Source organism: Centruroides vittatus, unplaced genomic scaffold (genome assembly GCF_030686945.1).
Source record: "Centruroides vittatus isolate TY-2023 unplaced genomic scaffold, ASM3068694v2 scaffold_769, whole genome shotgun sequence".
In the NCBI taxonomy this organism is placed as follows: domain Eukaryota; kingdom Metazoa; phylum Arthropoda; class Arachnida; order Scorpiones; family Buthidae; genus Centruroides; species Centruroides vittatus.
Window position 1 is genome coordinate 621,266 of NW_027122717.1, and position 17,700 is coordinate 638,965.

Here is a 17,700-nt window from a genome sequence, read left to right on the forward strand (position 1 = left end):
GGGCGCCGATATAAAAATAAAATATTTTTTTACATTCATTATTTTTTTAGATTTTATAAATTAAAATTGATCATTTTTCATGAGACATCGATTTTTTTAGCAAGCAATAAATTGTTTTTTCTTTAATAATACCAAATAAAGGTCACAACGCTAATTATTTTATTATTGTCAACAGATATAAATAATAATATAATTATTCAAAGAAAACTATTTGTATAGTCAGAATTCATAATAACTCAAAAAAAAAATTAATAGACAAAAACAAAAATTTACTAATTAAAATAATGAAACCTAAGAATTTTTATGGCTTTTATCACACAACATTGATGCAGACAAATGCTTTTTAATCTCTAAAACGTTTATTTTTATTTATTTTGAAAAGATAATTTGTAATCAGTATCACATATCACAACAATCTACTCAAAAAATGGACGAGATCAAATTTATAAAATACAAATATCAGCAAAATTATGAATAATCAAAGTGATACTGGCGCCTGTCATACGCCTTAATGGTTAAATAACTTTGTCTTTCTGTAAACTTTGCATTAACAACACTTGCCGTGCTTTAAATAAATAAATTTTTTACACAGTTCTTTATTGTGTAATTTGGATTTTTTGCCTTTTTTACTTTTTTTTTAATTTGCAGTAAATTTGTATATTCTTGTATGAAAGGGCGTCAAATTTTGTTTTGCCCGGGGCGCTCAAAACCCTAGAACCGACCCTGACTAATCTATTTCTTCTACTTCCCCAACATCAAACTATACCACTGTCTTCTCATCATAAGCTTTAATTTGAAATATAGTTTGGTGCTTTTCAAGGTCACTGGAAATTGCCCCAAACTTAACATTGCCATTTGCATTAGAAACTGTGGTTATATGATTTTTTTTAGGAACGCATGTTTAATTAATTCAGAATCCTCATTTTTGGTAGTAGAAAAAATCCTAAAATTGGGAGGCTAATTTTTTAGAATTTAAAAAATTTTTTCGTTTGATACTGTAGAAGGAGAAAGCATTTATTTTGATATGGATATGTTTTGAGAATTTTGCTGTAGTTGTTATTGTATGGAATAAAAAATGCCAAATAATTTGAATCAAATCAGATTAGTTCAGTTGATAGAGTTTTAGATTTTTCTAAAGTTTAACGGTTCAAATTGGCAACTAACACTTATCATTTTTCAATTTTTAATGATTTTATACATGTTTGATGAAGCCAGTAAGTTGTGTATTAATATATCGAAGAGTTCTGAAATGATTTTAAATATACTCATTATCTTATAGTTATTCTATTTGCCAAGAAAATATTTAAATATAGTTTTTATCACTCTTAAAAGCAATTTCCATTTGAAAAAGTTGTTATTATGGATTAAATATTGGCAAAATAATGAAATTGTTAGATTTTGTATTATAATTGTATAATTTAAGTTTCATAAAAAAAATTTTATGTTTTATTTTATATATGATATCATTATATATCAGTGAATTAAAACTATTTTTATGTTTTCAGAGAATATGGATTGTAAGTTAGGAGAATTCCGCTGCACAGATGGTACATGTATAAATCAATTATTGCTTTGTAATGGAGAATTTGATTGTCTAGATGGATCTGATGAACTTGCTAATAAAACTTGCAGTAAGTTTTTACATTTATGTACATTCTTTTATATAATATTTTGAAATATAATAATAAATAGAAAAATTTTTGTGCTTTTCTAAATAAACATATCTTCTAACTGAATTACCAGAACTAATGACAACCATTAACAAACCTTTAAATGTTTTATTAAATATTTTTTGCTACTGGATTTAAAGGTTCATTAATGGTTGTTCTTCTAAATTAAGCAAAAATTTTTGATTTAATTTCTTTGTGTCGTAATATGTTAGTTAATATAGTTAGTTGTTTTTCTGAATTTTTATACATAATACTTATCTTCTCAGGTAGCATATTCTGAAAGTATTTTGATATAGGCTAGTAAATGTGTTTATGAATTATCAAGTGATTTATGTTACGCTAGTCAATCCATGATTAATTTAGTAAAAAAATTAGTCATAAAACAGCTTATAAAACTGGATAAAGATCAAATAAACATATTGACATCAAAAATCCAGTCGCATTTAATGATAATGTGAATCATTTAGAATGGTTGAAAGTATTTGTTTGTATATTAGTGATATACTGCTGGATTTTTGGTGTTATTGTGTTTAAAAATACAGTAGAACTGTCTATAGCAACCACACAGGGTTCCTTTCAAAATTGGTCTTTTAGACTGGGGGCCGTTCAATACAAGTAGTGCTGTAATATTGTATTTCTGTACAGTTTTTAGCCATTTCTACTAAACGAAACTAGAGGTGAGCAAAAATAAGTGAATCTTTTCAACGACAGAGCTATATTGATATTGTATTTCATTCTTATCGGATAACTCAATTAACAGGAATCATCATGCTTTTATAAGACAGATTTAATACCAATATTTTAAAGATTAATACAGTATTCGCATTTTCTCGATTATAATGCACACTTTCTTTTTTTCGACTTAATTAATTCAACTTGATCCTTCGCTCCTCAGTTACATGTATTACATTATCGATATAGAAGTGCACAGTATCTCTCCACCGCTTCGGCTTTGGTTTTTGTTAGTTTACAGTATTTTTAAGTTAAAATAAGATTATTTTTTTATATATTTAATATTTTCTTTAGTACAATAAGAAAAATTATTAATTAATAATAAAATCGTTTTGTGAGATCCGGAAATTCCCCTGAACGTAAATTCGTAAAAACGTAAAAATTTTTAATAATTGTTTCCTTTATTATATTGAAAAATTTTCCTATAAAAAACATCCTGCCTAAAAACGGTCCTGGATATAAACATCCTGTTTAAAAACGGTCCTGGACGAGAAAATATGCGTCCCTGGCCATATAATTATCAACTATCTATTGTTCTTAAGCTTTCTACAGATCATCTTGCAACCTAAGTTTATAGTTAACGTCCAAATTCGTCATATATTTTGAGTCCCGGGAACACCTATGACCCAAATCGCCATCAACCATCGATCACGTGACCAATTTTTCCAGCCTAAAGCTATAAAAGCCACTTCTTCCCCCCCCTCAGGGGAGTCTCTTATCATCTGCCGGACAAACGCCATCGCAGGTCGTCACCGCTCTGGACCTACAGTCCCAATGTCTCCGCGCTCAGTCGCGACTTTATAAAACTGTGCCATTTTCGGATACTGATTTCCACTTTCTGGATATCAAAGTGCTTACTCAATAAGGAACGTATTATGAGGTATGACCTGAAACTGTAAGCTCTCTCTCTCAAACCCTATGCGAATTAGGGAATTTAGTCTACATTTGTATTTGTGTCCTTTGTTAATACCAATAAATCTTGTTTTAATTGTTAAATGGTGTCCTCTTTGACTCGAATATCGCTTTCGTCTTATCGTCGACCCCATCTCATCTCCTATCCACTCGCCCAACAAGAAGAGTCCCGACTCTTGGGACCGAAATCGAAACTTTAGCCATCTTGACAAGTGAAAGGTCAACGACCTGTTGCCAGAAAGGGGAGATACGACTTCCTTCTACTCCCTCGATCTCACAGTTTTATTATTTCTTCTCATAATACGATTTCATTCAATTGCAGAGTCAAAAAAGGAAGTTGCCTGTAAAACTGATTTTTGCATTAATGCGTTTATTGTTTTTTTGAATATTTTGCATGCAAAAATTACTTGGATATTATTTTTTTTAAATATTGCAAAAATAAGGTAGGTTGATACAGAAACTGTTTATCGCACATGTAGTGTATATGAGCTTCAAAAAATAAAATAAAAAAATAAATTATATCAAATGTTGAGATCAGCCGATTAATTATATCGTGCACAATATTTTATACTCCTAAGAAAATACTGTAGGTCTACAGTACAATAAATTGCGTTTTTCCACAGTTAAACTTTGCCTCTAATTGCTGTTGTGATAAACGATTTTCACTTTTTCTGATAACTTTAACATGATCTTCTAACGACAGCACTTCGCATTTCTTTCATTTTTCGGACAATTTCGAACAAACTGAAATGAATTTCCTATGTAGCTGGACTAATCCATTAACATCTGCACCTAATTTCAAGAATGGGAGAAGTGCTCTAGGTGGGTTTGAACAAGAGTTTAGACCAGATATATTTGCAGAAGTGATCATTTATTACAGTTGTATGTTGTTTTGGACCAAAAATCGATGCTTGCAATCGTGTTACACAGATGGTTGTTTAATACAGGTAACTTAAACGAAGACTTTATATATAAAGTATTCCATGCCAGAAATATTTGCTCATTTTGATAGGTGCCCGTCGAATGCAGGTGGTCGCCTAAGCAGTTTTCACCTAACCATTATTTAGAGTTTTGTAACAACAATTGAAAATAGAACTAAATTGGCATTGTCAGTTATTTTAACTTTTAATTATTTCTTATAGAAACTGGTTCACCTTGTAGAGAAGATGGTTTTCCTTGTCAGCATTTATGTTTAACGACCACAACTGGACAAAGATGTGCTTGCAAAGATGGTTATAGATTGGCTACAGATGGTCGCTCTTGTATTGGTATGTATTAATTATTATATCGTTTTAAGAAATGATTATTAGTTGAATAAATCTTAAACATAATGATTGATAAAAATATATGAAATTGGCATAAAAGTAACAAATAATTTTTAGATGTTAAGTAGTCTAGTGCCTAATTTTAACTACTTATATTATAATAATCTTTAAAAATTGTAAAATTTTTAAAAATAAATGAGTTTCAAAAAATTAACTCTTTTTTATCCGATTTCGAATGAGCTAAGAACTGAGATGGACACTGAAAATTAACAAATATTCTTTACTTTATTTGTTAATTTTCAGTGTCCATCTCAGTTCTTAGCTCATTCGAAATCGGATAAAAAAGAGTTAATTTTTTGAAACTCGTTTATTTTTAAAAATTTTACAATTTTTAAAGATTATTGTTTTTAACGTATACACTAACCGATCCCATTGCTTGATAATTATTTATTATTTTACTTATATTATTTCTTTCAGAGAAAATCTTACTTTTAGAAAGAAGTAATTTAACCTTTAATATATAAATTTTCTCAATGATGGTCAGTAATATAATAAAAGTATATTTAGAGCAGGACATAGGGCATATATCCTCAACCAAAACTTAAAAATGAATGAATAAAATATTTTTGTTTTGCTCTATTTTATTTATGTATACAGTGGAACCTCGCTTAATGAGCACCTCACACAACAAATATTTCGCATAACGAGCAAAACAAATTGTAAAAATTTTCCTTGCTTAACGAGCAATGTTTGGCATAACGAGTGATGAGGAGATGGGAAATCCCGAATTGTGTGCATGCAGCATGCTCCATCAGTTTGTGTTTAACACTCGTTCCGCTAGCATCTTAGTGTCGCTTATGATCACACATTTTTCCAAACTTGTGTTCACACATATTACTTATAAACATCAACAACCATAGCCTGTTATATAATGAACACGCTGAACGATATGCCAAATTCTTGGGTCATTAAATTTAATGATTGATTCCAAATTAAATTTTAGAAATGTCTGAATTAAAAATTAACTATTTATAATTATTAATTATTAAATTTAATACAAGATGGAAACATAACTACCTACCTCTAGTAAAATTAATTAATTTTTAATATTTAATTATAGCCTTTACATAACTTAAGAATTTGGCATATTGTTTGGAGTGTTTATCAAACATATTTAGCTGTGATTTTGTGTTTTTTTTGTTTGTTTGTTTGTTTCTTCAAATCAAATTCTTATTCCAGGAGGTTCATTCCACGCTAGAAGAAAATGATGATTCATGTTCCTTAACAGTGTATATTGTACAATTTTTTTTAATAACGTTGTGGGTAGCCCAAGGGGTAGGACAAAGTCGGCAAACAGGTCAGTGAGACCTACCTGCTAGTCAGGGAATGGCTGGTTGATGTTTAATTTTAACAGTCCCGAAGGGTCGGGATTAAATTTGTCAGGTCAAATGGAGAAGGTGGGTGAGGTCGTCGGTAAAGCGATGGCGATATATGAGTAAATGACACCATTTAACAAAGCAACAAGAATTTACTAGATAACATAAGCAACTATTACAACTGCTAACATTGAGAATTGTCCGACTTGGCTCTCTAGGTTCCTAATTCGCGTAGGGGAGGGGGCCGAGAGAGAGTTTACATTAATTTGGTGTCATACCTCTTCAGTTGCTTGGACGGAGTGGTGTATCTTGGGTTGAGAGAGACTCTTTGTGCTTCATCCATAGATAGGGTTGACACCTTTTCTACGATCTTCAACACTGGACCCCCTCTCTTCTTGAGTCAACCCCCTTTTATACTTCGAATCATGTTACCCTTTCTCTTCAATTATGAATATTTAGCAATTAGATCCGATTACATTTCTGAGTTCCGGGGAAAGGAAATGACTCTGGAGAAGGAAATGCGATCATCTTCCGATTGTAAGATCTTGACAAAAATTTCGAAAGAGGGGGAAAATGGAAGGTTTTTTTTCTCATTTTCGTGAAACCGACACTCACATCACATTGGGCTTTCTAAAATCGTACTTGTTCTTAAAGGGACAAGTTTGATTTTCAGTTCTGTTGTTGTGGGAGTCTTTTTGTACACTAAAAGTTGCTCGCGCTCTATTTTTTTCCTGATTGGATAACCTTTAACATAAAACAGAAAATCGTTCAATTTTCACTTTAACCAACGTCTTTCGACAATTATCTATCGTAATGCAGTACAATTATTTCTTATTCTGACAATGAATTTCTGATAATTAATCTTGTTCATATTCAAAAGAATTTGTTAGATTACGATTAGTGTACATAAGAATGAAATTATGATAAAATAATTATAATTTTTCAAATATTAGTTACAATGTAAGCATGTGTTTTAGGTTAAACCAATCAGAGGTACTCTCTCTCTCATTAGATGTGTAGATCCACAGTCAGTTGATTGGTTGGTTGACTGTCTTGTTGCCCTGGCATGAGGGTATGGTTCAGAGTTTGAGGTGGGGCCTGTGTATCCGCAGTTCTTTGTTCTATATGGTGCAGGTTGGTTTGTTGGACGATGTTATACCGTTGGATCTATGGATGTAACTTGTTCAGCAGCTGAAGAATTCTCAAGTAGGTTGATAACACGTTGTTATAGGCAGTATGGGTTTAAAATTCACAAGTGAAGACTTAGATGAGGTTGTTGGCACTCAAAATTGGTGGAACGGTTGTAGTGTCACGTGAGTTTGAAGTCTTCCGTAAGGGAGTACTGTTCTTATATTCAAAGGAAAATAAGAGTTAATAATAGGTTATCTTGGTCATAGTTTATCACTTGGGTGGGAATAGAGGTATCTAATTTTACACATAAGCAGTTAAGATACTCTTGCTTGGCAATTTATTTTTAACTGTTACAATAACTAAGGCCAAAAATTTCTAAAAAGAAAAAAAAAAGGTTACAAATTTTAAAAATTGAGTCATGATTTGTAGAAACAAATAAGTAAACGTTAATAGATAATAAAGTAACATTTATTAGAGACAGTTATGGAATAATACATTTTCCATGTCTGGATAATTACAAACTTCAGATGATTATAATATAACTGGATAACAATATATGGATTACATTGTATATAAGAAGAGAATAGAAGAAAAATTTGGGCTCTAAGGCCTTACGAGCGAGGAGGTGGGTGACGGGTTTGGAGGGGGGATGAGAAGGTCTGGCTTGTCCTTGCAGTGGTGGGGTGGAAAATAGAGGGATTCTAAATGTGTGAGGGGGGAACGGTGTTCCGCTGTTGATAATATTGTTCTGTTTGGTTTGTCTCTTCTTCGAAGGCAGCTTTCAGTGCGGAGGGGCATCTATGTCCAATAGGAAGAATGAGTGTAGCTGGTGTGGTTCCATTCTGTCTCTGTGTTCGGGCAAAGGCTAAGGCAGCTCGGAGCGATGTCGGGTCTACTTCTGGCTGGGGAGGTTGTGGAGGTGGGACCTTGGGTTCGGTCATCTGTAACGAGCAGAAGATAGAGGTTAAGTGGAGGTGATGGACAGGAAGAATTTAAAATTATTGAGCGCACTGAAGGAGTAGACGATTTCTGCAAATAGTTTTAACGGAGGATGGAGATTGGGGGTAGTTGTGGCTCCAAATGAGGGGATATGAGAGGAAGTCCACTGAAGCGAGTGTGAGCTCTTTTTGAAAGTAATGAAATAAGTAAATGTGGTAGAGGGGGGGAGGTGTGGTTAATAAGTGAACCTGTATTACAAAGCTTGGATTTTCGGTGGCCTGTTTCGTGACCTGGAGAAGAAATTGCTGGTTGTAACAGACTAGAATTGTGGCCCAAATCTGGGGTGTGGGATTTTCTGTGTGGACGCCAAGGAAGAGTAGGGAGGATCTATGTAGCTTTGAGACCTGCGGTATGAGCGGGATATGTGGGAAGAGAGAGTTGTAAATTCTTCTTTCCAAGGGCAATCTAGTTCTACAAAGGGGCATGATAATGGCTGGAATGGGCAATTACATTGGTGCACCTCTCTACTATTTTCTTGCATCATTTCCGGGCATCCATATGGCTTGTTCACACAGGGGAATCTTAAAGACGAAGCGATCTGTTCAACGATTAAGCTTCGGATATGACCAAGGTTCTCCTGGCAGGTGTGACATGTGGAGATACATGGTTGGCACTGGGAGCAGACAATATGTCCGTTCCTACATTGATAGACCGGTGGTCGGACTAAATTGTAGCATATAGGGCAGCTCAATAATGCCATTAAAGCTGCATCCCGATCGGGGGAAGCCATTTTCGTCTGAAAGGGAGAAGAGGATAGATAAGGAGAGGTAAATTAAAGGTATTTAATATTTCTCTTCTAAATTTACAAATATGCGAAATTCTAATATTTCTTATCGGGAAAAAGTAATATAAACTAGTTCTTCACTCCACAAAAAACCTTTATAGTCCAGTGATAGGTGTTTCTACAACAGCTAATGTTTTCAACCCCTTTGGGGTCTTCCTCAGGCACAGTTCATAAGAAATTTCAAATACCAGTGAACGGAACAAAAAAACTGAAGCAAATTCTATTCCATATTTGGAATCATGGAATTGGAAGATAAGATGGAACATTATGCTCGTGTTGGGATGTTGTTTACGCATGCATACTATTACGTTTGCCTAACTTTGAATATAAATTGAATTAAATCAATGTGAAGTTATTTGTGGGTGTGCCTTTCCCTCATAACAATATTTCCAGGCGTGCGAGATGTTAATTGCGTCCTTGTAGTTGATGCATGTGTTCTGCAATCCCGCCTTATATATCTCTAGAGTCTCCAATGTTCTGAGTTGGTCCGTACGGTGTGACATTCTGATTATACGAGCATTTTGGAGGTCGGCTATGATTCTCGGTTCTGTGGCATAAGTTGCCAGTGTGGTAGATTGCTCATTGTTGGAAATGTCGTACTTGTGCTCCTGGAGGCGCTGATGGAGAGAGCGTTTGGTCAAACCCACATAGACCAAATTTCTATTAAATCTGTCATCCCAAAGGGGAACCGCATATACACCCCGGTGCATGTTTTATGTCCAGACTGTCCTTCCCATTTCGAAGTAAGCTGTATGTCGACCTTGGCCTCCGATCCTTTATTTTGGGTGATGGATGAGATTTCTCTGTATATTGCATCCAGATGGTGGTTGTGCTCTACTATTTTTCTTACATTATTATCAATGGATCCCACCCTGGCGTTTAGGTTGTTACGAGTATTTCCCTGTGTGTACTTGTGGGCTATGTTGTACGCTATGTTCCTATCATAACTGTGTTGTGATGTCACTTCCTGGATATGGCTGAGCTCGGCCAATGTGTCTTTGTATTTTGAGTTGTGCATGAACGCGCGCTTAATTAGTGCGCTAAAAGCCGCGATCTTATACGAATATGGATCTTCTGAGATAGCTGAGATGAACAAAGGTACATGGCATTTTTTATAAAATACCCTATGAGTGGTCTTATTATTCCTTATTTGAATGTCCAAGTTGAGGAAATGCACGGAGATGTTGCTTTTTTGTTCCAATTTAACGCTTAGCCCATACAGGTTGTTGTTCGTTGCAATTATTTCGAAAGCAAGGTTATACTGGTATACGTTCAGTACCTCTCCAAAAGATTTTTGTCATTTAACCCTTTACCCCCGACATCTTGTTTACATTTATTTTGAGATCCCTCCTAAGGCAATATAGATCAGTCAGGCGATATTATTTTAAATATTCACCAAAAATCAAATTATTATTATATCTATATGAAAAAAATCACGTACATTTATTAATATCTTTAGTTTTAAATACAATATTTTTCAATACATTCTGTTATATATTATTTTTTTTCTTATAAATTTTTCTATCAGAACTGACACACAAACTTGATAATTTGTAACATTTTGTGAAAATTAACATTGTCTAGTTACCTAGTTGTTTGCTGGCACTGAGCCAGGAAGACATAGAATATCGTTTTGTACAATTCGATATAAAATTTATGCATGTACGTTTATTCGTTGTAAAATTATCGCACATTATATCAAACGTGTTTGAAATCAAAATTTTATTCTGCTATCAACTAATATAATGAACTAATATACTTTATTCACTTCATATCGAACGAAATTATATATTTTTGTAGTAAACATATGATTACCAATAGCAATACATGTAACATTTGCAGATATTTTCGATTAAAATAAAAAATAAAAAAATAAATAAAATATCAAAACTGAAGACCACAACTTGAATATTTATAACACGTTGACTTATTATAGCTAAATAAATTTATTATAGCATAAATGAACTTATTATAGTAATATTATTGCATGAATATGCTAAAAATTAAATAAAAAATTACCGGAAAACAATTAATTAAGAAAAAAAGGCATTAATTAAAATTTTTTAAGTCAACAAAACACCACCTGGACTAAAATATGTAAAACAGACGATAGACAAGATGATGCCATCAAGTGCTGACATCTGTTGTTGATAAATTTTACAAAAATCGATAATTCCCAAAGTAACGATGAATCGGTACCCTCAAAGTTTTGCTAAACAAGCCAGGGTAACGATCGATTGGTACTTTCGGGGACAAAGGGTTAAATAATACATAGATTTGGTGTTGATTATTCCTACTTATATTTAAGGTATCATTTAGTAGGGTGGTTTGCAAATGTAATAAATGGATAATTCCCTTGTTACGTTGTTTAATTTTTGAGATTTTGGTATTTACAACCTCAATATCTTCTGACGTAGCAGTTCTGAAGAGGAATTTAAGAGCTTTTCCTCCTAGGTCTATTATGCCTCTCCTTTTTTGAGATGTGCTAGGGTGACTAGAGCAATAAGCTCTCGATATTCTCTGTGGTTATTAAGGAAAGATGTTTTTATCAGTTCGAAGCCTCCTGTAGAGAGATTCCATTTCATTTGCGTGTTTCTGTTTGTTGGGTGAGTGTGTTCTCATTGTTGAATCATAGTTTCCAAATAAGAGAGAGATTGTGAGATGAATTGAATTTGTCACTCCAAGTGTTCGAAAGTGAGATCGTTAACCAAAGTCCAATGACTTGCGCTCATCAGAAAATTTCCCTAGTGAATGACAATTACTCCTTTTGTGAACTCCATTGGTTTAGAGGAAGGTTCCAATGTTGTATAACTGATACTCAGGAGAATAATGCTAATTTAGAGATAGATCATCTCGATCTCACTAACGAGATGTCCAACCTTTCGGATAATGTCGCTTGAGTTTAAGGTTCATCTCTTGGGTTAGATTTTCCTTCCCTCTTCAGTTGTTTCTTCGGTCACAAGAGGGGTTTTAGAGAAGAAAAGTGTATGATCTTTCCATTTTTCATAGTTATTTTCCCATCATTAAAATCTAATACTAAACCTATATGGTTGATGAAATTGCAACCTATTATTCCTTCAAAGGGGAAGTATTCTCAGACCTCACTATTCTGCATGGTAAAGTAAATTTGTTTCCTCTAATTTTAAAATTTGGTTCTATTATACCAATAGTATGAATCTGATTTCCACCAACATTTAACTTTGATTTTATTCTGAATTTTGCAGGAATCTTGCCCTTTAATCTATTGGCTATTTCCTTTGATATGACAGTAGTTTCTAAACAAGGATCTACGATCAATTTTGCAGGTATATTATTGATATAAGCCAAGATTACATGATTATGTTGCATTCTTACTTTGCCTATTCTACCGTTCCATTGAATATCTGTTTCTTTCTGCTTAACAGGTCAATAATTGCGGACATTATTTTTATCAGATTCCCTATAATGTTGTTTCCTTTTTGTACGGAGAGTTTTTTCGACATTATTTAAAATTTTCTACTTTCCGCCAAAGTGGAGTTTAAATACTCTACATCCTGTTTATAATTTCCATGGGATCATCCCTCTCTAATTTCTTTACTAGCCTTTTTAATCTGCTTATTTCTGTATGCAGTTCCTGTATTTTATCTGGAGACGGATCTGGAAATGAGGAATATGTGTCAGGCAAATTTTCTCTAACTATTCTAATTTGACTATGGGACCCAGAAATCATTCTTTTGATATTTTTTTCGCTTATGGCTACTTCATTGAAGGTTCCCTTGACATAACTCTCTGTCTAAGTCTTATATGTACTCCATTTAAAAATTGTACCTTTAACCTTTCATCCAATTCTTTATTCTGTATTCTCTTAATGATGGCTACTTCTGCAGCATTTGTTCCTACATGGTTTATTTCTATCTCAGAAGTGAGAAACTGAAGTTTAACTGCTTATGTCTGGACATCTTCATCTATCTGCTGCACACATGAGTAAAATTTCTGTAGTCTGAATGAATATGGAACTTTCTGAAATTGTTCTATCATAATTTTTTTAAATTTGTCGTAATTATCTGTCATTAATACGCCTATCCTTGTGTGAAAATTCTCTAGCTATACCTGTCAGCTTGAGACGGGCCACGGCATTTGGGCCTTTGTCTAATCGGCAAATTTAGATACATCTTATAGGGAATCAAAAAATTCCTTTATTTGTTCATTTGAATTTTCCTGAGTAGGAAGGAAGGAGTGGGACAAAACTGCCCACACTACTCAAGGTTGCTCTGGGATTTTCCTTGCCATTTTTTTAAAATTACAATTTACTTATAATTAACTTAAAATTAACTTATAGGTTATCTTCTATGAGAATATGCCCTGTCTGAGCCAAAACCTGTCTAAGAAGGACAACCTGTCTGAGCCAAAACCTGTCTAAAACGGACAGCCGGTTTACGAAGGACAAATCTATCTTTTGAACAAAAACCCCACTCTTGAAAAACGAGTGTGAGATAAGCAGGGCGTCAAGGTTGAATCTTAATGACCACTTAATCTGCACAAGATTGTGAGATCCGATCTCTACGTCAGAGGAGGGCTAAATTGATTGGAAGTGAAGATCAAGATCAAGATCATGTGATCTCAATCACGTCAGGATTGACACCAGTTAGGATAATTATGCACGTCCTAACTCGCAATTCGTACTATTATTTTGATTAGGAGAGCTCCTTTGAGTGGGGAGACATGTGAGTAAGTGATAATTCTAGTTTCCTCACAAACTCCTAAGTCCCATTAACAAATTAACAAAAACTTTAATGAATAACAAAGAATACAAATGAACAAAACTAAATAACATCTAGTTAAGATTAAACCTTAATGACTACACCTTAAACTAGATAGGTCCCTAAAGGTTGAGAAAAAGAGTTTACAAAAGTTCTGATTATAATACCTCTATATTATTCTTGACTTGTAACTTTTCTGTCCTTTGGGCAGAAGTTCAATCTTATAAAGTATGGCACTAAGTTAAATTTGAGGATACAGTGATAGTGATGTGCTGTGCACAGAGTTTAGTGCATATCTCTCTATTTATAAAAATTTTCTCCTCCGAAGGAAATTGGAATATGTTGTTATCTGACAATGATCTAATTGTTACTAAACATGTAGTCATCGGATGACTGACTACTTTTGAAGGAAGTAAACTTGTTGGAAAGGAAGTAAACTTCCTTTCTTTCTCTTTCTTTTCCTTTTAATTTTTGTGGCTAATTTTCTTCCAAATTTATGAAATATAATATTTTCTTTTAAATATTATTATTAAAATATAAAAATCCATGTGAACTCTCAGAACATTATACAACATTTGCGTAAAATATGTGAACATTATTTTTGGCGTGGAACACATTATTGTATTTTACATTAATTTCTATGGGAAAAATTGTTTCGCTTAATGAGTGTTTTGCATTACAAGTAAGACTCTGGAATGAATTATGCTCATTAAGCGAGGTTCCACTGTATCTGTGTTTACAAATCCTTTTAGATTTAGGTACAAAAAGTAAAAAACATTTATTTGTGCATAAATGTTTTGTACTTTTTGTACAAAATCTATTTTTTACAAATCTATTTTTAATGTCCCCTTACAATGATATTAGTATGCTACTGAATAATTTATTAGTTATTTTATAATTATAACTAAGAATGATTAAACGTATCAAACAGTTAAAGGCAAACTTTTGATTCAGAAGTTAAACATTTCAAATATTTTAACCAACACAAAGAAAGCTAATTGGGCTGCAATTTGAAAATGTTGAGATCGGATATGGAAAGCTTAGTGGCAGGAGGCCCTGATTAACTATATATGAACTTTTGGTGCAAACCGGAAGTCATGTTATTTCAATTCAAAAATTTTCCCTTGAACAGAGTTAGATAGATCACTGTTACAACTCTATTCCTAACAGGTAAAGTACAGTCATACTTTTTCTGTTAGCAAAACACTACTAAAAAGTTGAGAACATTGTGACATAAAATTGCAGTCCAGCATTGTGACATTGTCACAATAAATAATTGCTTGTTTTTACATTTCTTTGATTTTGTTTTGAAATAAAACTCTTTCTGATGAAAAAAAAATATATACTATTTACAAAGGCTACAAATTTACTTGGCAATAGCCATATTTATGTGTAGTGAGCAGATAGCCTGTTCTGCAGTGATTAAAAAAAAACAGTTACTCAGTTATAGAATAGGAATCAGTTACCCTTAAAAGACCTCCCAGAAGGCATCATTCCCTGCTCTCCAAGTATAACAAATATATAATTATTAACTACGTCACATTGTACATTGCAACTGACCATGGGGCAATATAGTTTAGTAGCTCTTGCCCAACATAAAAAGACAAGACAAGACAGTTAAATAATTATTGACTTTTAAATTAATTTGAAAAAAATAGTTTGATTTGTTTTTATATTCCAAAAACAGAATTAGAAAGGTATATTTTCTAAAAGAATTTTATTATATGTTCAGTTAGAATTTTAAGCTAAATTTTATAATTCTTTATGATAAAGTTTTACTAAAAATATTTTAATAAAAAAATTAATTTATAAAACTGTACTAAATAATAATTATCGAATTTCAGATATAGATGAATGTGAAGAAGAAGGAACCTGCAGTCAAGAATGTCAAAATACTGTGCCTAGTTTCCTTTGCTCATGTGTAAAGGGTTATAGATTGAGAGCAGATGGGCACAGGTGCAAAGCAATGGGTAAATAATTATTTCAGTTTTTTAAATATTGATTAAAACGTTTAATTTTTTCTTTTATGCTGTAGATTTATTGAACATACTTAATTTTTTTATAATTAAAAGAAATAGAAAAAAACTTTTCTGATTTTTATGTTTAATCTTAATTAAGCTTATTCTTTCTTTTGTTACATACTATATGCAAACAGTTTAAGAGGAAATGCTGAAAAATATTTTATTTTTAACTACTTTGTATTTTTATCATAAATTGCATACAGATAATTTGTGGATGTAAACATAGGAAGATATTAAAAGTATAAGGGTTATCCTGTAAATATCTGTACTGATTTTATTACTACACAAATATTATGCATAGAAAGAAATTATGAATGCTATTTTTCAACAGTCGCTTGTTATTTCCAGGCATTTTTTTTATATCGGTCCACTAATTTTTGTATTTTTAACAACATAAAATTCTTTTGTAGTTGATTGCTTCTTGTTCTCAATTTAGATCTTTGGAAGAAGCACAGAATTGCTATGGAGAAGTTATACAGGAGCACAGTTGATTGGTTATGCAGACTTCATTATATTAAAATGAAATGTATTTCAGGCTATTTGCCCCTCTTCAGTTCTTATTATATGTATCTGATGAAATGATATATTTATTAGCAGCAGTTATATTATCTGATATATGTGCAGTACAGTGAAGAATTTTACACCTTTTATTTTAGTGGATTTTACTGGTACATTTTACTGTTTTTATTTGTTGATTTTTTAGTTGCCAATTTTTTAACAAGTTTAAACTTTCATATTTTACAGTGTTACTCTGGTTTGTTTTAAAAAATTTTTGTTACTCTACCTGTCACTAATAAATATATCATTTCTGTTTCATCGATATGTATAATAAGCACTGAAGAGGGCAAATAGCCTGAAATGCATTTACTTTTTATATAGTAAAGTCTACATAACCTTTTATATCGATTTTGTTTTCAACACTGTTTCACATAAAAACATATAGTTAATTAACAATTAACTTTATTCACTCTCAGATACAACTGACTGAGGTGATGACTACACAAGGACTCTCTCAGACAAATGAAAAGTATGTTGGAATTTCAACCTTTGACTTGATGCCCAGATCAAGTTACAACATATCCAGTCAACAGTGTTCCTCCGTGATAAGTTCTTCATAGCAATTCTTTGATTACTTCCAATAGAATTATTTTGGTTGACCCTGAAATTATTTGAAGAACTGCATTGATCATCTCATCATTGTCCTCATACTTTTTCACTGAGAAATTCTTTTACAGGACAAAACAAATAATAATTATTTGGCACAGCAGTGTGTGGTGACAATTTTCAAAAGGGACCAGATGTGAGAAAACCCATTTTTCATACATTCCTTACATTTCTATATTCAGCAGTTGACTCAACAGTGAATTTTCTGTTGAGTACCTCCGTTGAACAATCTGATGTCATGTTTTGTAGAAAAAAGAAACATTTCCATTGAAAGGGCACTTTTCATGATGGCCAGCGTAATTAAAGAGAAGGCAACAATTGTGACTGTTTTGCTAAATAATTAAAGTAACTCTCTTAACCATTATTTGAATAAATCCTTTTAACAATATCCAAACACCAAAACACTTGCTGAGCTTACTGCTATCTTTAATTTCTAACGTTTTCAACCTAATTTTTATAGGTCATCTTCAGGAAAAATTTATTACATTTCCACATTCGAACATAAAGCTTTCGAATGCTCGCGACATTTAAAATTTTTCGAATCTTTAAAAAATTTTTAACGGTTTAAATAATAAAGGATTAAATAATAAATATTAAACCAACCACAAACAAATTACTAATACACTACTAATCAACAAACATAAAAATAAATAAATAAATATTGCATCGAAAGTAGATTAAACTAGTTAAAGCTGCCATGTCCTTTCTACGGGTTTTTTAATCCCATTTCTTTTTCTATTATGTATTTCCAGGCCATTGGAAGAGTATTGGCGTCTTTTGCATCTAAACACTTGTCTTCTACCTTACTCTTATATATTTCTACTTTTTCCATCCCTAACGCAATCGTCGGGGAATGGACCGTCTTGACTATTCTCGCTTCATCCCATTTTACGTTCGCTCCTTCTGT

At 32.5% G+C, this 17,700-nt stretch overlaps 1 protein-coding gene and 1 long non-coding RNA gene across 2 annotated transcripts in view; one reads left to right on the forward strand and one right to left on the reverse strand.

The window, feature by feature from the left end:
• LOC136989937 (low-density lipoprotein receptor-related protein 4-like) overlaps positions 1-17,700 on the forward strand; it is a 229,817-nt gene that overhangs the window by 170,983 nt on the left and 41,134 nt on the right. Inside the window, exons 9-11 of the mRNA XM_067288244.1 lie at positions 1,506-1,631; positions 4,457-4,582; positions 15,453-15,578. Coding sequence (XP_067144345.1) covers positions 1,506-1,631; positions 4,457-4,582; positions 15,453-15,578 — 378 coding nt within the window. The remainder of the gene's footprint in view (positions 1-1,505; positions 1,632-4,456; positions 4,583-15,452; positions 15,579-17,700) is intronic.
• LOC136989943 (uncharacterized) lies at positions 7,537-13,967 on the reverse strand. Its single transcript, XR_010882978.1, has 2 exons — positions 13,776-13,967; positions 7,537-8,027 (listed from the first exon to the last, which is right to left on the reverse strand). It is a non-coding gene; the product is annotated as an uncharacterized lncRNA (long non-coding RNA).